The sequence below is a fragment of the Oncorhynchus masou genome, chromosome 12 (assembly GCF_036934945.1).
Source record: "Oncorhynchus masou masou isolate Uvic2021 chromosome 12, UVic_Omas_1.1, whole genome shotgun sequence".
Taxonomy (NCBI): Eukaryota; Metazoa; Chordata; class Actinopteri; order Salmoniformes; family Salmonidae; genus Oncorhynchus; species Oncorhynchus masou.
Window position 1 is genome coordinate 54,025,876 of NC_088223.1, and position 22,925 is coordinate 54,048,800.

General features: G+C 41.3%; 4 protein-coding genes across 6 annotated transcripts in view; 1 reads left to right on the top strand and 3 right to left on the bottom strand.

The window, feature by feature from the left end:
* LOC135550436 (bcl2-associated agonist of cell death-like) overlaps window positions 1-22,925 on the bottom strand; it is a 339,230-nt gene that overhangs the window by 76,595 nt on the left and 239,710 nt on the right. The window lies entirely within an intron of this gene.
* LOC135550423 (protein phosphatase 1 regulatory subunit 14B-like) lies at window positions 628-4,752 on the top strand. The gene is made up of 4 exons (XM_064981214.1): window positions 628-1,151; window positions 2,554-2,637; window positions 2,842-2,874; window positions 3,111-4,752. Exons 1-4 carry the CDS (start codon window positions 957-959, stop codon window positions 3,195-3,197), a joined length of 399 nt encoding a protein of 132 aa, XP_064837286.1. The 5' UTR covers window positions 628-956; the 3' UTR covers window positions 3,198-4,752.
* LOC135550422 (peptidyl-prolyl cis-trans isomerase FKBP2-like) lies at window positions 5,081-9,407 on the bottom strand. The gene is made up of 6 exons (XM_064981213.1): window positions 9,301-9,407; window positions 6,567-6,724; window positions 6,284-6,396; window positions 6,026-6,072; window positions 5,787-5,822; window positions 5,081-5,660 (listed from the first exon to the last, which is right to left on the bottom strand). The coding sequence occupies exons 2-6, from the start codon at window positions 6,720-6,722 to the stop codon at window positions 5,599-5,601; spliced, it is 414 nt and encodes a 137-aa protein (XP_064837285.1). The 5' UTR covers window positions 6,723-6,724; window positions 9,301-9,407; the 3' UTR covers window positions 5,081-5,598.
* The window catches only part of LOC135550424 (pyruvate carboxylase, mitochondrial-like), a 92,897-nt gene continuing 85,522 nt past the window's right edge, over window positions 15,551-22,925 (bottom strand). For all 3 annotated transcript variants that reach the window (XM_064981216.1, XM_064981215.1, XM_064981217.1), the window contains exons 19-21: window positions 18,656-18,904; window positions 18,371-18,511; window positions 15,551-18,202 (exon numbers count right to left, since the gene is read on the bottom strand). In XM_064981216.1, coding sequence (XP_064837288.1) covers window positions 17,951-18,202; window positions 18,371-18,511; window positions 18,656-18,904 — 642 coding nt within the window. In that variant the 3' untranslated portion in view covers window positions 15,551-17,950. The remainder of the gene's footprint in view (window positions 18,203-18,370; window positions 18,512-18,655; window positions 18,905-22,925) is intronic.

Below are 22,925 nucleotides of genomic sequence, written 5' to 3' on the forward strand. Positions count from 1 at the left end.
CCACATTTACAAAGAAGTGTTTTAATCTTATCCAACACTACACAGTTGACCAAAGCCTATGCAGATGAGGTTTTGCTTCCTAGGAAGATAGGATTAATGGTTGCCTTCTGCCCCCTGGTGGTAAAATCTGCTTTTTCCACAGTTGGCATTCTCACTTATAATATTGTCTGTCTTCTTTATTAATTTGACACTGGAATTGTTAATTATCCTGAATTTTTGTTTTTTGTTTAATGCAAGTATCAAGGTATATCCAATGCATTACATTTGGATTTTGTCGGTTATAGCCTTTTAAACTCCTTCCAGTCTGAATGTTGCAATTATTATGTTTTAATCTCGGGAGGGAATTACAAACCACTGTTCAGTTACAGGCCTATATGTCATTCATATTGCGTGGATTGTCCATGAAAAGGTGGGGTAAAGGTGCATAGTCACTGACATTTGATACTTGGGATAGTCCAAAATAGAAATATGGGGTATGGGAGTCTGCAACAATGAATTATATAACAGTTATTAACATGTGTTTTATCTATACGAATTGTGTAGGATACATTGTACAATGAAATGCACAAAGTATTTAACTTGGTATGTAACGACGTGTTAGAATGTACCAAGTGACAAGGCCTAAAACCGGATTTGGACTGTGCAACTACCTTGCCTACACGGGTATAGGACTGTACATCTGAAGGAGGGTGAATGCTCTGTATCCTCAAAATGCTTACTTATTTTTCACCAGCCTGTAATATTTTGTCATCGATAATTGCATATTAGTGTGAAGCATTTGCGTGAATATTCTAGCCTGCGTTATTTTAATGAGTAGTTCAGTAATTGGTGCAATACCATGCAAATTCGGTCAGAGAGAACAATAGCGTCACCCGGTATTTAAACTGCAGATAAGAAAGACCAAATAACCCCATCTATAATCGAACCAGTCTTATCTAGACTGACATAGGAGGAATATGGCAACATTAACAAGCCAGGACTCAACCGCTCAAGCGCGGGTTTATTTCCAAACGCCTCCCGGTACCGAGGACACAGAAGTCGTCCAGAAGCAAGGGCGGGTAACCGTGAAATACGACAGAAAAGAGCTGAGGAAGCGACTCAATTTGGAGGAGTGGATAATTGAGCAGTTAACGGATTTATATGACTGTGAGGTAAGCAATGACACATTCTATGATTCATTGTGTATTCCACGACAAAAAAAAATGTTGTTGTACAACATTCAATGATCTCTACTTTGATTGGGGTTTATGTATGCTATATAATTGCAGTAATATTAAAACCTAGGGCAATACAATAATTCAATAATATAACAAATATGAGTAGGAATTACAGACAAAATGTAGGGTGTGGCCACATCACTGAAATACTGTACTGAACAATTGAAGAAATGAAGTATCTGCCCAATTAGTGATGGACAGAATGTGCTGTTCCAATAAAAGGTGTGCATCATTGATTGATTGATAAGTAGGCCTTGGCACAGAGCACTATGGCCACCGTACCTGCAAAGCTGTTACAGTACAGCATCTACTCTGTAGGATTATGGTACATGCCCACTTTAACGTTACATAATGGTAATGCCTGGTTGTCTATAACAATGGAAATATACATGACTATGGATAGATATCCCACCCCACCCTCCTCTGCTGCTCCATGGAAATGCAGGAGGCACATACTGTGTGACATGTTTGTGATGTGTTCAACCTGAGCAAGTATGACTTAATCCCTTTCATTTAAAGACCCCTGTAAACTACTGTTTTTTTTGTGGGGGAGGGGGGCAACACCCCTCAGACCACTGGAGAGATATAGGTGTTTTGACATGGTTAACGTGTGAACTATTCACATAAAAGGGTCGCAGTAGCCCCTATACATCAGATAAGTTAGTGGGAACTAAGTGGTCAACATTGTAGACTGAATATAACATAGAGCACCTGCGCATGACACATTATTGCTCTTGTAATTGACCATTACCTATGTCAAATGGTCCTCAAAGAGACCACCTGGGCAGGTAAAGAGCTAATTGGACTAATCATGACCCTGGCAGGAGCAGTGGGTGGCATATGGTGGGAGATATTGTAATTTATCAGCCTTTGATTTAGGCAACAGACTCTGGGCCTCAGGCTTGTGCCAGAGTATGGGGTCTTCCAACTACTCCTTGACCTCGTGAATAAGCTCCTGTGCTGTAGATTATAGTTAGTTAAACATCAATACAATGAACTGGAAACCAGATTGTATTTCTATAGTGATGGCTTCTCCTACTGTCATGTTTAACTGAGTAGACAGCAAGGCAGTGGTCAGGAAGTCACTGCATTGTTTTCAGTACACACCACATAGGGAGGTTCAGCACATCCTGTTGTGTTAAGCAGAGGGGGGGGGCCAGGGACATTGGGGAACTGTGGAGGATGGTCAGGGGGTGAGACTGTGGTGCAGGAATATTTAGTTTGATCCTAAGCCTGTCTGATCTAATCACCACTGTTTTTTCCTCCTCTCCCCTCCCTCTGTTATTTTCTCAATTGTCTGTCTATCATGATCACTCTCTCCCTTTGCCTCTCGCAGGAGGAGGAGATTCCAGAGTTGGAGATTGACGTGGATGAGCTGTTGGATATGCCTACTGATGGAGACCGGGCATCCAGGGTCAAGGTGACCATTAAACCTTAATCATTGCTGACTACACATTGTTATTGTCCTTTTCTATTGAGCGATTGAATCCGAACCTGAGGCTGATTGCAATTCTCCCATTGATATCGTTACATGATTTACACAGAAGTTACCCACGTGGATCTGAAGTTAGGATCTGGCCTTGAATGGGGTTAATTTCCTCTTTCACTTCCTATTGTTTTGCAGGTTTTGCTGGTTGACTGTTACAAACCTACAGATGTAAGTTCGGAATTCTATCAGATTATTCTCTGCTACTGTTCAGCTTTTGTATAAGCCCGGCATTGGGTCAACTGATCCACTGAAACAATAGCTGTCTGAAATCAACTTCCCATGCATCATTTTGACCAAGTTTCTAGAAACACAATGTAATACAGTAACGTGTGTGCAATACAGTAACATGCATAATAACAATTGTTCAGTGTCTCACAAAATGTCCCATTGTTCATTTACTGCAGGCCTTTGTCACGGCTCTCCTAGAGAAGGTTAGAGGTCTGCAGAAACTCAGCACTCCGCCCAAAAAGAATGAAAAATCTCCCCCTTAGCCTCAGAACGACCGCAACCTATTACAACTCAGTTCTACACAGGGACACCCAGCTAGAATCCCTCAGCACCTAGAATCCCTCGGAGTCGGCAGGATTGATAGAGGGAAGCGGATCGACCAATCACTTACTGTCTCTTTCTTTGTTTAAACAACTTCTTGTCGATATATAATCATGTTATACATTAACAGTAGTAAGTGATGAGTGTTATAACATAATAATAAAGTATAGCATTGATAAACAGATTTGTTGACACGGAGGAAGAACATGCTGACGTTTAACTTTGAGCTATACAAGTCACAAGCAGAGCATGACAAGTACACACACCTAATGATAGCTTATAGTGAATCATAACAAGAGGCAACATTATACAGTCTAACAAATCTAACTTGTTGATTAATCAACTTACATTACTGTATGTATAATGACAGCTTGAAATAGTGAACTGTCCCTGGTTGGTATTAGCTCGAACCATGTCATTTTTACAATGCCATTTTAACAACGAGATTTATAGATCAAGCAAAGTGTTACCGAGAATGGTTTATGTGGGATACGGTAGTTAAGTCTGTGTAATGATTTCAAGCCGAGCACTCTCAACTGTCAAATCGTTTTTTTGAGAGGTTGCATGAAGGGCTATTTAACATTTTACACTGGACTAATTGGAGTGTGATCATTATACTTTGTGTTATACATTTGACATGTGCAAGTGTGGACAGTATTCAAATACAAAACACCAGCATGTCACACATGGGTTCCTGTAATGACATCAGTAGCCTACGGGTTTTCATGGCGCAAATACTGTTATTTAATTTAAAGAGTAGTGCATGACTGACTCTATAAAACACAGGAAAACATTGGCAAATAATGCTTAGGCTCCATTGAAATTCATTACATGAATGACCACAACAGTAAATGCTTCTGAGCCCTACCATAACATATGGTTCAACTGTTTCCCCCTCCATATCCTCCAGCCTGGTGCCTGAGACTGGGGGGGGGGGGGGGTCTGTTTCTCTCAGATCTGAGAGTGTAGACAGGCCTTTGCTTTGTATAGCTTTTTATTTGTTTCTCAAACCAAATATACCTTTATCATTAACCACTGCAAAAAGGGATTGGAAAGGCCTTAGAATACAACAGCGACGATTGTATTGACTATTGTGGCTGAAGCGATGTCTTTCGAGATGTATGACTGTTGGCCCTGGAGTGTAGCCATGTACAATATTCTGGTTTCCATTGTATACCAGAGGGTTCCTTGATAGGTCAATCAACCTTGAATACCATGACTACCATAACCATCTGTATACCTTACAAACATCACTCCTTATTCTTTTGGACCCCATTGTGATGTTATCTTGGGCAGACTTTTAACTACCATATTCAGAGTACCACCTTGAAGACTGAATCAAACCACAAACTGAGTATCTGCTGGAGGTCGGGACTGTATTATCTGTGGTGTGTGTGTTCAAAATGATTGCAAGACTGTAGTCATGTAATGTAGCAATACTTACTGGTGCTGTTGGCCAATTTGTTACATTTGTATTAAAATTCAATGTTTTACCTACTCAGACTTTTTTGTGCACTTCAGATGTTACTGTAAGTGGGGGGGGGGTTGAGGTAGCCGAGGGGTTGAGGTAGCCGAGGGGTTGAGGTAGCCGAGGGGTTGAGGTAGCCGAGGGGTTGAGAGCGTTGGGCCAGTAACCGAAAGGCCGTTGTTTCAAATCCACGAGCCGACTAAGTGAAAACTGTCGACGTAAAAGGCACTTAACCCTAATTGCTCATGTAAGTCCTAATTGCTCATGTAAGTCGCTCTGGATAAGAGAGTCTGTTAAATGTAAAGGTACTGTAGCTAAATATCTGCCGGGGGGAAAAAGTCACACTTTCAAAATCCAAATCTTTAATCTTTTACTGAAACAAGACCATTGGCCAAGTCTTGTATACCAATGTAGTGAAATTGGAAATCTGTTACAATTAAATCATTTCAATAGAGCCCAAAAACCTACTGAATAGAGCACCATCGCTTATCTTGTGCTACCATATAGCATGTGTGTTATATGCCCTGTTCTCTCAGCATGATATACATACCCTGTAAGTTTCACTTATCAGGCTGGTAAATTACTCCAAAATGAGAATGATGATACATTTAAGTCAAAGAGCAAGAGCTGGTCATGGCATAACGTTCAGGAAAACATAACACAGGAATGAGGTAAGGGGCAACTGAATGCTGAACTAAAAATGGTGCCATTTGTAAGGCATTGGATTCACCAGAGAGTACCAGTTACATATGATGTTAGTTATAGTTGAATAGTATGTATATTATGCAGGTTATTCAATGGCTTATAAGTGGTAGAGCACACTGACTTAAAACCAGCACTAACAGGCCGCTGATTTTGCTTGAAGTTAATGTTCACTATAAATCAGACCTCCTCTCGATGCTGAGCAGTTCAACTTCAAAAATGAGAGTGGCACCACCTGTTGGAGAGACGTGGTAGTTACGAACAAAGAGAGAAGAAAGCGCTTCACAATAAAGACATGGTTACCTCAGAGGCTGACTTGTAGAGAAAGCCCGTGGGAGATGTAGAGAAATATCTGAAATACCTGGGATCTTAGGAGGCGCTCCTCTGTCTCCATATCCTACAAAAGGAGTAATATAAATGGAGAGGTCAGAACAGTGGCTGGCAATATGGACCTCAAGATTTATAGGGCTTTTTATCTTTCATGATAATTGATTGGGTTTATATCATCTACGTGGATAATGCATGCTAGATTTAGTCATCAGAATAGGAAATATATAGGTGACCATTGGAACAGTGTGAAGTATCAGTGTGCAACCTCACCAAGCTCCGAGGGGATGACCAGTTTCCTCTTCTCTCCCTCACACATTCTAAGGAGAGTAAGTGGGATTGGTGGATTAAGAACTTCACATGCAAGAGTCAAAGGTCAATTTGTTGTTACACCTTATATCCAAATGCACATCATTCTATAGTTTACACACTGTCTGCAAATGTAATACCTTCACAAGTCATCCAGTCACATGCATGAGCACACAAGTCCATAGGGGCAAAGAAAAAATCTAAATAAAAACAGGCACCAACCCGAGCAGGCCCTGGTCCCAGCCTTTGATGACTTGTCCGGTTCCCAGTGTAAAGGTGAAGGGCTGGTTCCTTGGAATGCTGCTGTCAAACTCTGTTCCATCCTCCAGCTTTCCCTGCAAACAAACACAGTTATTGACTAAACACACTGTCATTTGTTCAAATAGGTCAATTTCTGGATCTCCATTATATTGGGATGACATTCATTGAATGAGCATTAGATGGAAATAGATATATTGCTTTTCATCCAATGTCCAAAAGCAGACGCATCCTCCTTATTACTCACAGTGTAGTGCATGTTCAGCACATCCCCTTTACGGGACTTGATGGGGCAGTTGTCAACTCTTTTCTTGATGCCAATTTGGAGCTTCTTTTTGTCGCCACCGCGAACTGCCGAGGCCAAGGACAACAGAGTGACCACAAACAGCAGACACAGCCTCATATCTGGGGAACACGTGAAAGACTTAATGAACGACAAAAGTATGCACAAATCTCATAGGTCGCGTTCCCCTAGCCTTCTCGGAACATCCTGATCTCGTGAACTTCCATTGTTTCGCTGTATCCGTGTAGCGAAACAAAATGTAAGCTTGCGATATCAGGATGGTTCATACGAGGCTAGCATTACCCTGCTCAGACCTTCCCTGCATCAACCAATAGTTGCGTGCCACGTGTGCATCACGTATGGAAAGCAGTTTGGGTATTTGCTTGTCAAAAAACACTATTTGATGCGTCAAATATCACAATTCTATTATATAATGTGTGTTCTGAATTTGCACGTGTAAGCCAGGCGCCACCACTGCTATCAGTAGCCCTGTCAAAGCTGCACAAAAAAGTCTGCAAACAAGCAAACACCAGCCACGAACAATGTGTTTACAATACCGCGTTGGTAATAAAGCTTTATTTGTTTGACCGCAACTTCTGGGGAAGCTAGCTAGGCTTTAGCTTGGTACCAAGCTAGCACCAATACAAGCAGCCTGAAAACAATGACCAGTAAAACCTGCAGTCATTTTCATGATTCTTAGCAATGATTTAGGAATCATTGTGAGTAATTATTACCTAGGTAGCCACTTGTTGGTCGCCTATTGAAATTGAACTTCAGTTCATGAAATTAAATAGCCAGCCCGCTACTTAACCCTGTTGCCCAAAGGTAACGTTATTAGCAGCCAGCTAGCTTCATCTGGCTCGTGAGGCTCGACCTAGCCGGTTTATGTTGTGAAGCTAGCCACAATAACGATTAGTTACAATGGAGGAATTTGCGGTTTGCCTTCAAAATAAAAGTACCTCTTATTATTTTATTCTACTAGGCAAGTCAGTTAAGAACAAATTCTTATTTTCAATGATGCCTCGGAACAGTGGGTTAACTGCCTGTTCAGGGGCAGAACTACAGATTTGTACCTTGTCAGCTCGGGGATTCAAACTTGCAACCTTTCGGTTACTAGTCCAACGCTCTAACCACTAGGCTACCAGAAGGTTACAATTGGTGGAATCATGCCATATTTAGACTAGATAATGTTAAGCAAGGTTGGAATGTCAAGCAATGAAATGGGGTATCAGTCTACTTGGTGACACCCACAGAACACAATTGTGAAGAGTTCATGCAAATCTTAGTGGTGTAGCTCTTATCAGGTGACTATGTGAAATCACCTCCCCAGTCAGCCTATTGTGTGTATTGACATTCATATTGCACTGTACAGATTTACCTAAGTATTGGGGATCAATAAAATGAGGTATCAGTCTACTCAATGCCCAATATATTTTTTTCCCCAACGTCCTCCTCAGAGTTATCAGACTCCAAAACATCCACGCAGCATTGTTTTTCCTCTGGAATAGTGTTCAATACACAAAGGTTGACAATAAATGTGGCTCAATTCACAGTTGTTTCAGAGTCCCGCAATGTTCTATGGGTATCTGAGTAGACTGATACCCCATGTCATTGATCCACAATCCATAGGTAAGGCTGTACAGTGAAATAAGTATGCCTCCAATGCAATTCTAAAGTATAATATATCCAGTGTGATTTCAACATATTTTTGTCAAATTAACAAATTGTCTTTAGTTGATTTTAAATAACATTCCAACCTTAGATGGGTCCGACCACCATTAAACAAATAAGAACTGTCCTATAAATTAGGGTTATTTTAGATCATGCTAGCTAGCCATCTATAGCTACGGAAACAGATGTCGTTTTGCACAGTTTTTGGGGAAGAACATTTTTGCATCTGTGAGCTAGCCAGCTTTTTTTATGAACAGTACTGTAGGTGCGAGAGACAACTTTGCCAGCATCATAGCATACGTATCGATGAATCGTTGTGACAAATGAAATACTAGTGTTAGTGTAATGACAGTGTAATAACTACGTAAAACAATGTATGAATAGGTTAATTATGTGACATGCAGTCACATTCTGGTCCTAACACGTCTCACAGTGTGATTTGACATGTATATTTTTTGACACGCAATGACCCAAACGGCGTTCCATAGTCACGTCCCCTGCTTAGACCAATGGGTGCCTAACACCCAATCGACAGTGTCATCGACTGACAGATTTCTATAATATGTGGTTCATTGATACATACATTTCCATGCGTTGTAAGATCTGGCAGGTGTTTCTAGACCAACTTTGCGAGAAGATCACGTCATGATTTGACGTTTTTTTTCTCGATACCTCTGTTGTCTTGAAAGTACCATAGGATTGTTCCACTTCATCATCAATGGGCACATGCTTATAGCAATAATACAATGGAAGCTTTTTGATAGGCCTATAGCTCCAACAAGTTGGGCAAGTTGTATTACTTGTCATTATCAAAACACAAACATGTTTAATACAGCTAACTATGGCCCACAATTGTGCCGAGTTAACAGATAAGTTAGCAAGATAACTAGCTAACGTTATCGGTTGTGGCAATTGCTTTAGCTAGCCTAATACATGTATTTAGCCATGCATTTCGCTCACAAATATTCCTAACCAATTTCAGATCAAAAAGCTAGTTGCGTATCAGTAATGTCTCCAAGAAGCTTACCAGCGTTTTAACGGAATTACACACAGAAGATAGTCGGTGTGCTTCAAAAATTTCGGAAGAGGAAATGGAACGATTGAATGGAATGTCGCGATAAGTCTAGGCAATGATTTTCTCTCCTGCTATTGGTTCGTTCTCATATAGCCTGCTGGCAGAGAAAATAGTAGATTCTGAACGTTCCCCCAGGTGGTGCCAAAGTGCCGTTAAAGTTGGAATGGAAAGCAGACTGCCACATATATTGTATCTACAGTGTATTAATAAAGACAGGAACCCACATTTTGGAATGATCATTTCACACACACACTTCTCGCACACGCACACGCAAACACCAACACAGGCAATGCAGCTATGTAGGAATGTTTATGATCTAAAGCAACATATTGATTGAAAGTCCTCTTGCACACTTTTCCCCTTAGAGATGAGCCCTCAGTTACACTGTAATTACTGCATTCGTTTCCAATAAGGTTTTCCATTAGGGTTCATATGACTCAGACGTGTGTGAGAGAAAGAGAGAGAGAAGAGAGCAAGAGATGAAAGGGACAGAGAGGTGAATAAACCATTATAAAAGGTTGTTGTTGCCATGCATACCAAAGATATACAGCCTGCCTCATTCTCTCTATCTACATTCTGACTCCATTCCTCCTCTTGTTACCAATGTACTGTCCTTGCGTTAGTTTCCTCCTCTCGCTTCTCAATGATTTCTTATGTCTATGATTACTTATTAGCAAATAAAGACATTAGGCTTCCTATATGAGCACTGAAGAAGAACTGACTGATTAATTATATTTGATATACTGTATATGCATGTCCACACTGCCATTCTTAATGTGCAGCAGATTGCTTTCATTAAGAAAAGACAGTTTGTGGATAGCCTCACCGATACTTCAAATCAAATTAGCCCTCTCCACCACCAAAACAAATACTGTCCTCCTCAACCCTAAGATATAATCAGAAAATCCATGTTTTGACTGTTGGGCTATTAGCATTACTAATATTGTTGTGTATGTGGCCTCCTTTTTTGCATGAGAGCAGAGAACTGACATGAGAGATGAGCATTTAATAGACTTGGCTTCAGGCTTCCCCCAGGGGAATCCATTAAGTAACGTCTTAATTTCTAAATCAGAGGGATGAAAGGAGTAATATCCAGGAAACAGACATACCACTGTTGTAAACACAGACTTATTGAACTATGTTTAATGCTGTCACAGAGTATTGTACGGCACAGTGGCAAGACAAATCCCATCAAAACAGGTCAAGCAATATGACAGCTGCAAGTATCCCACAGACCACGGATTACAGTGCTCTTGTAAAGTATTCAGACCCCTTGACTTAGCATCCCGGAGTAGCCTCTTCACTGTTGACGTTGAGACTGGTGTTTTGCGGGGACAATTTAATGAAGCTACCAGTTGAGGACTTGTGAGGCGTCTGTTTCTCAAACTAGACACTCCAATGTACTTGTCCTCTTGCTCAGTTGTGCACCGGGGCCTCCCATTCCTATTTCTATTCTGGTTAGAGCCAGTTTGCGCTGTTCTGTAAAGGGAGTAGTACACAAGATCTTCAGTTCCTTGGCAATTTCTCACATGGAATAGCCTTAATTTCTCAGAACAAGAATAGATTGACGAGTTTCAGAAGAAGGTACTTTGTTTCTGGCCATTATGAGCCTGTAATCAAACCTACAAATGCTGATGCTCCAGATACTCAACGAGTCTAAAGAAGGCTATTGATATTGCTTCTTTAATCAGACAGCAGTTTTCAGCTGTGCTAACATAATTGCAAAAGGGTTTTCTAATGATCAATTAGCCTTTTAAAATTATAAACTTGGATTAGCTAACACAACGTACCATTGGAACACAGGAGTGATGGTTGCTGATAATGGGCCTCTGTATGCCTATGTAGATATTCCATTTTAAAAATATGCCGTTTCCAGCTACAATAGTCATTTACAACTTAACAATGTCTACACTGTATTTCTGATCAATTTGATGTTATTTTAATGGAAAAAAGGGCTTTTCTTTCAAAAACAAGGACATTTACAAGTAACCCCAAACTTTTGAACGGTAATATTATATATATGTATATAACCATTGATTATATATCCATTGATGGGGTGACAGGGTAGCCTAGTGGTTACAGCGTTGGACTAGTAACCAGAAGGTTGCAAGTTCAAATCCGCGAGCTGACAAGGTACAAATCTGTTGTTCTGCCCCTGAACAGGCAGTTAACCCACTGTTCCTAGGCCGTCATTGAAAATAAGAATTTGTTCTTAACTGACTTGCCTAGTTAAAAAAAAAAAAAATTGATTATTGAAGAATATAATTTATAAATACCTCATGAGCTTTAGTCCAACTGTCATAATCCATGAGAACCCAAAATATAAGGTTGTTTTTCTCCAAGGTTTGTAAACAATGTAAATGTAAACAACCGCTGTGTAGCCTCATAACATGGTCAAAACAATCATTTTGATATCATGGATTGTCAGTCCTTGCGTTCATAACTCTGTCTATTAATCTGAGAGGGGTTACATTTCTCCAGTCCCATCCCTCAGCTTTTTACCAAAACAGGGGCAGGGCGAACGTTTGGTTATTGTTTGATCTGTGGAGTGCCCTTTAAACAGCTGCATATTATCAAGATATCAAAGTGTCACCAACAAAAAGGTAAACAATAGGCCTATAGCAAATGCAGCATATGGCATTCATTTTTCACATGTAAATAGCTCAAAGCATGCCATTCGATGAGCGCAGGACATCTACAGCATGTCGGTGTCACAGGAAGGCCAAGAAGATCGAGGACCTCAGTCCCCCGAGCCAAGGCCTGTTCACCCTGCTACCATTTAGCAGGCAGAGATTGTAAAAGTGCATCAAAGCTGGGACCGAGAGACTGAAAAACAGCTTCTATCTCCAGGTCATCAGACTGTTAAACAGTTATCACTAGCCGGCCTCCGCCTGGTACCCTGCCTTGTACCTTAGTCACCGTCACAAGCCGGCTTCCACCCGGTACTCTACCCTGCACTTTAAAGACTGCTACCCTATGTACATTGAACACTGGTCACTTGAATTTTTTTTACATCATGTTTATTGTTCTGAAATAGTTTATGTAGTTAGAAACAGGTACGATTAGCATTCTTGCAACATCATTCTGTTGAAATGTAATTTGATCTCAGACATTATGCAAATTGATATCTCACTTTATATGTATAGTGGGGCAAAAAACGTATTTAGTCAGCCACCAATTGTGCAAGTTCTCCCACTTAAAAAAGATGAGAGGCCTGAAATTTTCATCATAGGTACACTTCAACTATGACAGACAAAATGAGAAAAAAAATCCAGAAAATCACATTGTAGGATTTTTTATGAATTTATTTGCAAATTATGGTAGAAAATAAGTATAAGTATACACACCACGTATTTATAGTGAACAAAAATATAAACGCAACATGTAAAAGTGTTGGTCCTATGTTTCATCAACTGAAATAAAAGTTCCCAGAAATGTTCCATCCACACAAAAATCTAATTTCTCTCAAATCTTGTAAACAAATTTGTTTTACATCCCTGTTAGTGAGCATTTCTCCTTTGCCAAGATAATCCATCCACCTGACAGGTGTGGCATATCAAGAAGCTGATTAAACAGCATGATCATTACACAGGTGCACCTTATGCTGGGGACAATAAAAGCCCACTGTAAAATGTGCAGTTGTCACAACACAATACCACAGATGTCTCAAGTTTTGAGGGAGAGTGCAATTGGCATGCTGACAGCAGGAATGTGATCCAGAGCTGTTGTCAGAGAATTTAATGTTAATTTCTTTCCCATAAGCCGCCTCCAACATCATTTTAGAGAATTTGGCAGTACATCCAACCTGCCTCACAACCGCAGACCACGTGTAACCACACCAGCCCAGGACCTCCACATCCGTCTTTTTCACCTGTGGGATGGTCTGACACCAGCCACCCAGACAGCTGGTGAAACTGAGGAGTCATTCTGATTGGCTGGACCTGGCTCCCCAGCGGGTGGGCCTAGCCCCCAAGTCATGTGCCTGGGAGGGAATAGGCCCACCCACTTGGGAGCCAAGCCCTGCCCAGTCATGTGAAATCCATAGATTAGGGCCTAATTAAAACATTCGACTGATTTCCTTATATGAACTGTAACTTAGTAAAATCATTGAAATTGTTGCATGTTGGACCGCAAAGTGAAGGAAAAGTAGCCAACAAGTGCTCAGCATTTGCGGGACCTCATTCAAGACTGTTGGAAAATCATTCCTCATGAAGCTGGTTGAGAGAATGTCAAGAGTGTGCAAAGCTGTCATCAAGGCAAAGGGTGGCTATTTTGAAGAATCTTAAATATATTGATTTGTTTAACACTTTTTTTGTTACAACATGATTCCATGTGTTATTTCATAGTTTTTCTACAATGTAGAAAATAGTAAAAATAAAAACCCTTGAATGAGTAGGTGTGTCCAAAACATTTGACTTATACTATATGTGTATATTTTTGGGGGGATAATTTGTGTATTAGTATTGTATTATTAGACATTTACAGCACTGTTGGAGCTAGAAAAACATGCATTTCGCTGCACCTGCTATAACATCTGCTAATTTGTGTACACGACTAATAAACTTTGATTTGATAAACACTTCTAACACTCCTACTCCAGGACAAATCTCAGCACCAAGGTGCCATTTTACTTCCCTAATGAAACCTGGGCAGACCACTTTGAGATGGTATTAGGCTAATGAATTCCTTAAAAAAATACTGATACCAGTTTTGTACTTGACCTCATTCTGTGGGAAGACAACCCTTCACTGTGTCCTTCCTTGCCAGTGTCCTGTCACACTGGTAGTGTACACTAGCCCACGGTTAGCCCCATTGTCACAGCAAGCTCACACGCTACTAATTAGCATAAACTAAGGGGATAACGACCAAACAAAACAGAGAAGAGAGGACCACCAATATCATAGTAGCTTTGTTACTTGGACAGAGAGCCTGAGCCGCACCTGTATAAATGAATTCTGTCGCTGAGATGTTCTGCAAAAGTGGCTGCTGCACTGTTTACTTGTGGGAGGATGGCAGAGTGAGCCAAGCTAACAGAGAGGAGTCAGGGGGAGAAGGAGCAGACTGAAAGATGAGATGTCAGATACATTAGGACTGAATGGGAGGAAGGTGGTGGGGGCACTGGATCAAACATATATGACAAACTGCAACAAAGGCATATTTCTAATATTGAAGAAGCACCAACTCTCATGAGGTATAATTATCTGGGGTTAACTCCCTCCTCAAAAAGATAACATTTGAAACAGCCATTTAGCATGCACTTTGCAACCCATCTACATCTAAGCGAGCAATAAGGACTCCGTGTCTCTTCTGTCTAGTCATTCAGCCTCCTACATCGCCTCAGCTCCCTCAGTCCCTCCACATCAAACCATCACATGGTCATGTTCAGCACCCACAGGTACCCTGGTGCAGACGGAGCCATCAATCAACGCCTGCAAACGACACCACCACTTCTCCAAAGGAGCATATGGCAGCTCTCAGGCCCATCATCCATCACTGTAGTAATATCATATAATAATAGTACGCCACTCAGTTTTGAAACTGAGGCTGTGTAAACGCATGGATTTCAGGCTTTAGAAAAGATGAAGTGTAACCGGGTGTAACTATTGACTCAATGTCAACATTATGAACATTGCGGCATGCTAAGGAACAGACAAACACACGAGTTGTCCTCATTTCCATCAATTTGGATCCATTAAGGGATTACTCTATTAGCAATCAGTCGATGTGCTCCATCTGAGGTGGCAGGTAGCCTCGTGGTTAGAGCATTTGGCCAGTAACCGAAAAGTCGCGAGATCAAATCCCTGAGCTGACAAGGTAAAAATCTGTCGTTCTTCCCCTAAACAAGGCAGTTAACCCACTGTTCCTAAACCGTCATTATAAATAAGAATTTGTTCTTACCTGACTTGCCTCGTTAAAATAAAACATTTGGGCTGTTCCTGCACGTTTCCATTAGTGGGGGCATTATCAACTATCAATCACCTGTTTTTTTCCCACCTATAATTGAATCTGCAAATGAATTATACCTGTCGACTCACAAATGGTCACAATAATTGAATCGTTTTCATAGGTGATTATTTCACGCTACTCTTCTTTAGAAGAGTATAGTTACTTGAACTGAGCCTCAACACTGTACGTTTCAGATGCACCATTACACACAAGCTCGATTATCAAAACATTCAAATGACAAAGAGCGAGGCAACTGTGTTATGTATGACCTTTTAATTTCTTTCAAAGTTGTCACATTGAAAATAACATGGTTACACTGAATTAGTATTTGCATATCTTAAAACTGATGTTATCAAAACAGACAAAAATGCCATGGAAGGATGAGATAACAAATGCCACATAAATCCACATCCCCAGAAAGAGACTAGAATACAAATTGCATTGCTATTCCATATAAAACGGTAGCAACGTTAACGCTTACAAATACAGGTAACTGTCAAAATAAGGAAAACTCTTGAGTAAATGAGGGATACAAAGTAGACAGAGGTGTGGTTCTTGAGTTAATTAAGCAATTAACATTCCATCATGCTTAGGGTCATGTATATAAATGCTGGGCAGGTCATTATTTTGGCTACCATGGCTATGCTACATAGGGTGAATCCACTGGTGACTGAATGGTTTGAGGAGCATGAAAACAATGTAAACCTTGTGCCATGGCCGTCTCAGTCAACAGATCTCAACCCAACTGAACACTTCTGGAGCGGTGCCTGAGACAGCGTTTTCCACTACCATCAACAAAACACCAAACGATGGGATTTCCCGTGGAAGAATGGTGTCGCATTCTTCCAAAAGAGTTTCAGAAAGGTGTAGAATGTATGCCAAGGCACATTAAAGCTGTTCTGGCTCATGGTGGCCCAACGCCCTATTAAGACACTATGTTAGTGTCTCCGTATTTGGTCAGTTACCTGTACATCTGCGTATAAAGCTCACTAATATTTGTTTTTCATTTTATATATATATATATATATATATATATAATCTTAGAAAATATTTGATTCATGTCGCTAGTAAGTTACCAGGATAAATTGTTGTATTAGTAGGCTTAAGTCTTATGTTTCACATACAGGCGTTAAGAGTCTAAGAAACATTGGATGAATGGTTTGATACAACAACGGTTTTATTAAACATGTCTAAGAGACAAGAAAATGAGTACTTTATTTTTTACTTATGCCTTAGCAGATTTTTGACGTGTCAAAAAAAAAATATTCTTAAATCAATAACATTTCACAACTCCCTTTGCACTGCAAATACTGCATTACATAACCAATGCTCATGGTCATCAACACACTCACCACAGATGTGAACGGTCACACTAAGTGATTACCATGACAGTTGTGACAGAATGAGAATCTGTAAACATTTCACATCCGTCAAGAGCACTCAGGAATTGCCCAGCATGTACTGTAAGGTCATGCCATACACAGCAGTGACATTAAAATAAAGCCTACCATTTACTCTTCACACAAAAAATAAATAAAATAAAAAAATTGGCCCCAATTATTTTGTCATAGTTTATTCAGGTTTACAATTGGGGGAGGGAGTGGGCGGACGGATGGGCGAAAAAACAACAACAAACCCCTTAGTAATCTACCATCACAGATCGAGCACATGAAAACTACCCCCTAATTTGTAAATCTAACCAGAGTCCAGTCTGTCCCAATGAGTACCAGAACTAAATATGTCCAATTCAGTATGATTAATTTCTATGTTTAGAATTCACAGCCAAAATATCAATATCAAGAATATTTGCATTCATGTACATAGCAAAGCAATTGGTCAAAATAAAGAATGGTCTTTTAGGTTCCATATCGAAAAGAACAGTTTTGGTCAACTGAGTCACTTATGCTTCAATAAGGAATTTTACAGTAAAAGCTTGTTTCATTTTAAAACGGGTTGGGAAAAATGTGTGAAAGTAGCGCGATGAGTGAACACATGTATTGAGAGTAGATGCTTAAAACATCTTTACTCAGTCAACGTAGTGAGATGGAGGCTGGAAAGAACACTTATTATGGTTGAACATCTATATTATTACATTTACATGAACTTTCATTTTTATATTTAAACATATCAAATGATCAAAACCAGGGTAGGTGATGCTCGTACAGGCCCAAAATGTTCTGTGGAATTTAAAACATGATAAGCCAAGATTTGACATTGCATTAAATACCTGAATGCCAACTGCTTATCAATTGCTTTCTACTTATTAATGAAATCATTTTTTCATTCGCATAGCCTCAGCAATTTCACTCTTCGTGAACGCGTTCGAGAATGACGTACATTGATGTTAATACGAAATCTTACAGATTAGTCAAGATTAATGGTTAATGATTGTACTTTTCGGTTTCTAAAGTGAGTGGATTACCACATATCACACAAGTGCAAACATCATAGAAAGCTCTCCAACAAGAAAACAAACAAACTAAATGTTAATTGATTACAATGATACTATATATTTTCCAGAATTTCAAAAATATATCTGTCTTTTCTACAGTTGGACTTGTACTTTAGCATGTGTGACTTGAAGCACTAAGGTTGTGCTAAGGTTGTGCTATGGTTGTGCTATGGTTAATGGTTCCTGCTGGTGGCCTTTCCTGTCCTACTCGGTGATCTCCAGGATGAGGTCGTCTCCCTCCAGGCTGCTGTCGGCATTGACGTAAATCTTGACCACGGTGCCGGAGAGTGGAGAGTTGACCACTGTCTCCATCTTCATGGCGCTGAGCACACACAGAGGCTGGCCCTTCTCCACCGTCTGGCCCTGCTTCACCTTCACCTCCACCACCTTCCCAGGCATGGGCGCCCCCACCTGGCCACGCACGTCCTTCAGCGCCTTGGGGTGGAAGTGCATCTCCTGGGTGGGTGGGAGAGTACACTTGGTGAGTTTGCAGGAGCACCACGTGTCTATTGAGATATTGGTATGGATATAATATGCAACTATTTTGCTGGAATAGATTGAACTTGTTACGCGTTTTAAGAATTGAATGGAACATTGTGTTGAGAGCTAATGTATGTACTGCACCTTCATGGCCACTGTATCCTTGACCAGAACAGATCTGAGCGCTCCATTCAGCTCAAAGAACACCTCCCTCTGGCCAGCCTTGTTGAGGTCTCCCAGGGCCAGGGCTTTGATGTGGAGGGTCTTCCCTCGCTCCAACTCCACCTGACAGACAGGGACAAACAGAAAGTGCGATCAGAGGAAAACAGAACAGTGGCAAATATATTGCAATCAGTAAGTTCATTTCAAACTAATCACACTTCACATCCACTTGAAGAATATGAATGAAAACAAAATGGTGAGAGTGACCTCGAACTCCTCAGCAATCTTGGGTCCATCGAGGAACAGGCGTGTGTTGAGGCAGTCCACGGGGCCAAACTGATGGGTGAACTCCTTGAACTCCTGGAACACCTTGGGGTACATGGCTGCTGACATCACATCCTCGGGAGTAATGTCATCTCCGTGTGTCTCTCGCAGCTGTTTCTCTAGGGCCTGGAAGTCCATGGCGGGCAGAGAGGCACCAGGGCGGCCCTCCACCCGTGGCATATTCTTCAGCACCTGGGGGCAGAGGTTAGAGGTCAGCCACAAACAGGCCAAAGGCAGCTAGAATGACAGGGAGTCAGAGTTATTATAATAAGAAACAGATATAACACAGTGTTTGAACATTACAAGCAAACATGAGTGGATATAATGGCGCCGGAGGAGAGGACTGACGTTTCACGGGCTCCTAACCAACTGTGTTATTTTGGTTTGTTTTTTCACATTGTTTGTAACTCATTTTGTACATAATGTTGCTGCTACCGTCTCTTATGACCGAAAACAGCTTCTGGACATCAGAACAGCGATTACTCACTTCAAACTGGATGAAGATTTTTTAATGAGTCCGAGGCGAAGAATATACAATACTGCTTTGTCAAGACAAGGCCCGCATCCCAGTCATCAGCGTGAAGAAAAGATGGAGGAAAAGGGGGAGGAGGGCGAGGTGCCTTGTAAGAATTCGCTGACGAGTAGGTAAACCACCACTTCCCTCCTTATTAGGCAACGTGCAATCATTGAAAAACAAACTGGACAATCTACAATTAAGACTATCCTACGAATGGGACATTAAAAAGTAATACCATATGTTTCAGAGACGTGGCTGAACTGACGACATGGATAACAATGCTGGCTGGCTTCTCTGTGCATCGGCAGGACAGAGCAGCTACGTCTGGTAAGACGAGGGGGAGGTGCGTGTCTATTTGTCAATAACTCCTGGTGTGCCATGTCTAATATTAAAGAAGTCTCAATGTATTGCTCGCCTGAGGTAGAATACCTAATGATAAGCTGTATACCACACTATCTACCAAGAGAGTTCTATATTATTCGTAGCCGACTATTTACCACCACAAACCGATGCTGGCACTAAGACGGCACTCAACGAGCTCAATAAGGCCGTAAGCAAACAAAATGCTCATTCAGAAGCAGCGCTCCTAGTGGCCGGGGACGTTAATGCAGGGAAACTGAAATCTGTTTTACCTCATTTCTACCAGCATGTCACATGTGCAACCAGAGGAACCCGAGACAACCTTTACCTCACATACAGAGGCGTAGAAAGCTCTCCCTCATCCTCCATTTGTCAAATCGGACCATAATTCTATCCTCCTGAAACCTGCTTACAAGCAGAAACTAAAGCAGGAAGTACCAGTGACTCGCTCAACACAGAAGTAGTCAGATGACGCGGATGCTACAGGACTGTTTTGCTAGCACATATGGAATATGACCAACGGGATTCATCCAATGGCATTGAGGAGAATACCACCAGCAGTCACCGGCTTACTCAAAATGTGCACAGACGATGTCATACCCACAGTGACCATACGTACATTTCCCAACCAGAAGCCATGGATTACAGGCAACCGCTATAGGCTAGAGCTGCCGCTTTCAAGGAGCAGAAGACTAAATCAGGACGCTTAGAGTAATTTCTTATATGTCCTCAGATGAACCAACAAACAGGTATAGCATAAAAACAGGACGAAGATGGAATCCTACTACACCAGCTCTGACACACGCCCGATGTTATTACAATATTACAGACTACAAAGGAAACCCAGATGCCAGCTACCCAGCTACGCAAGTCTACCAGACGAGCTAAATGACTTTTACGCTTGCTGCGAGGCAAGCAACACTGAAGCATGCATAAGAGCACCAGCTGTTCCGGGCGACTGTGTGGTCACGCACTCCATAGCCAATGTGAGCAAGCCCTGTAAACAGGTCAACATTCACAAAACTGCGGGCCCAGACTGATTACCAGGATGTGTACTCAAAGCATTCGCGGACCAACTGTTGTGACTTCACTGACATTTTCAACCTCTCCCTGACCGAGTCTGTAATACCCACGTTTCAAACTGACCACAATAGTCCCTGTGCCCAGGAAAGCGAAGGTAACCTGCTTAAAGGATTACCACTCTATAGCACTCACGTCTGTAGCCATGAAGTGCTGTGAAAGGCTGGTCATGGCTCACATCAAAACCATCATGCCGTTAACCCTAGACCCACTTCAACTTGCATACCGTCCCAACAGATCCACAGATGATGGAATCTCTATTGCACTCCACACTGCCCTTTCCCACTTGGACAAAAGGAACACCTATCTGAGAATGCTGTTCATTGACTACAGCTCAGTAGTAGGTCTCCTTGCTCGCACATGCTTTTTCAGTTCTGCCCACAAATGTCCTATAGGATTGAGGTCAGGGCTTTGTTGTCCTTAAGCCATTTTGCCACAACTTTGGAAGTATGCTTGGGGTCATTGTCCATTTGGAAGACCCATTTGCGACCAAGCTTTAACCTCCTGTCTGATGTCTTGAGAGGTTGTTCAATATATCCACAATTCTCCTACCTCATGATGCCATCTATTTTGTGAAGTGCACCAGTCCCTCCTGCAGCAAAGCACCCCCACAACATGATGCTGCCACTCCCGTGTTTCATGTTTGGGATGGTGTTCTTTGGCTTGCAAGCCTCCCCCTTTTTCCTCCAAACATAACGATGGCCATTATGGCCAAACAGTTCTAATTTTGTTTCATCACACCAGAGGACATGATGGCTGCGGTATGATGGCTGCGTGGTTCCATGGTGTTTATACTTGGGTACTATTGTTTGTACAGATGAATGTGGTAGCATCAGGCGTTTGGAAATTAGTCCCAAGGATGAACCAGACGACAAGTTATTTTCTGAGGTCTTAGCTGATTTCTTTTGATTTTCCCAAGACATCAAGCAAAGAGGCACGGAGTTTGAAGGTAGGCCTTGAAATACATCCACAGGTACACCTCCAATTGACTCAAATTATGTCAATTATCCAGAAGCTTCGAAAGCCATGACATCATTTTCTGGAATTTTCCATGCTGTTTAAAGGCACAGTGAACTTATGTAAACTTCTGACCCACTGGAATTGTGATTCAGTGAATTATAAGTGAAATAATCTGTCTGTAAACAATTGTTGGAAAAATTACTTGTGTCATGCACAAAGAAGATGTCCTAACAGACTTGCCAAAACTAAAGTTTGTTAGCAAGAAATTTGTGGAGTAGTTGAAAAACTAGTTAATGACTCCTACCTACCTATGTAAACTTCTGACTTCAACTGTATATACTAGGCGGTGTCAGAGGAAGGCCCCAAACTATTGTCAAAGACTCCAGTCACCCAAGTCATAGAATGTTCTCTCTTCTACCACACGGCAAGCGGTACCGGAGTATCTAGGACCAAAAGGCTCCTTAACAGCTTCTACCCCCTAGCCCTAAGACTGCTGAACAATTAATCTAATGGCCACCCTTTGTATTTACACTGCGGTTACTCGCTGTTTATTATCTATGCAGTCACTTTACCCCAACCTACATGTACAAATTACCTCGACTAACCTTTACCCCCGCACATTGACTTGGTACCCTGTCACGCCCTGGTCTATATTTATTATGTTATCTTCATTTATTGGGTCAGGCCAGGGTGTGACATGGGTTTGTTTGTAGTGTGTTTCGTCTTGGGGTTGTGTGGGGTGTACAGATTAGTCTGTGGCTGCCTGAGGCGGTTCTCAGAGTCAGGTGATTATCGTTGTCTCTGATTGGGAACCATATTTAGGTAGCCTGGGTTTCACTGTGTGTTTGTGGGTGATTGTTCCTGTCTCTGTGTTTGTTGCACCAGTCAGGGCTGTTTCGGTTTTCGACGTTTGTTGTTTTGTATTGTTCGTGGTTTTTTCATCATTAAAGACGTATCGAACGAACCACGCTGCATTTTGGTCCGATCCTTGTTCCACCTCTTCGTCAGAGGAGGAGTTGGAAGAAACCCGTTACATACCCCCTGTATAGAACCTTCTTATTGTTATGTAATTTTCTTGTGCTCATTTTTATTTTATTTTTTCACAATAGTTCATTTAGTAAATATTTTCTGAACTCTACTTCTTGAACTGCATTTTTGTTAAGGGCTCGTAAATAAGCATTTCACGGTAATACCTGTTGTATTCGGAACAATTCACAAAATACTTTGATTTGTAATAATTAACAGATAATGCTAGGCATCTGTCGGAAATGAGAAATAGATGCAACATAATGGCTG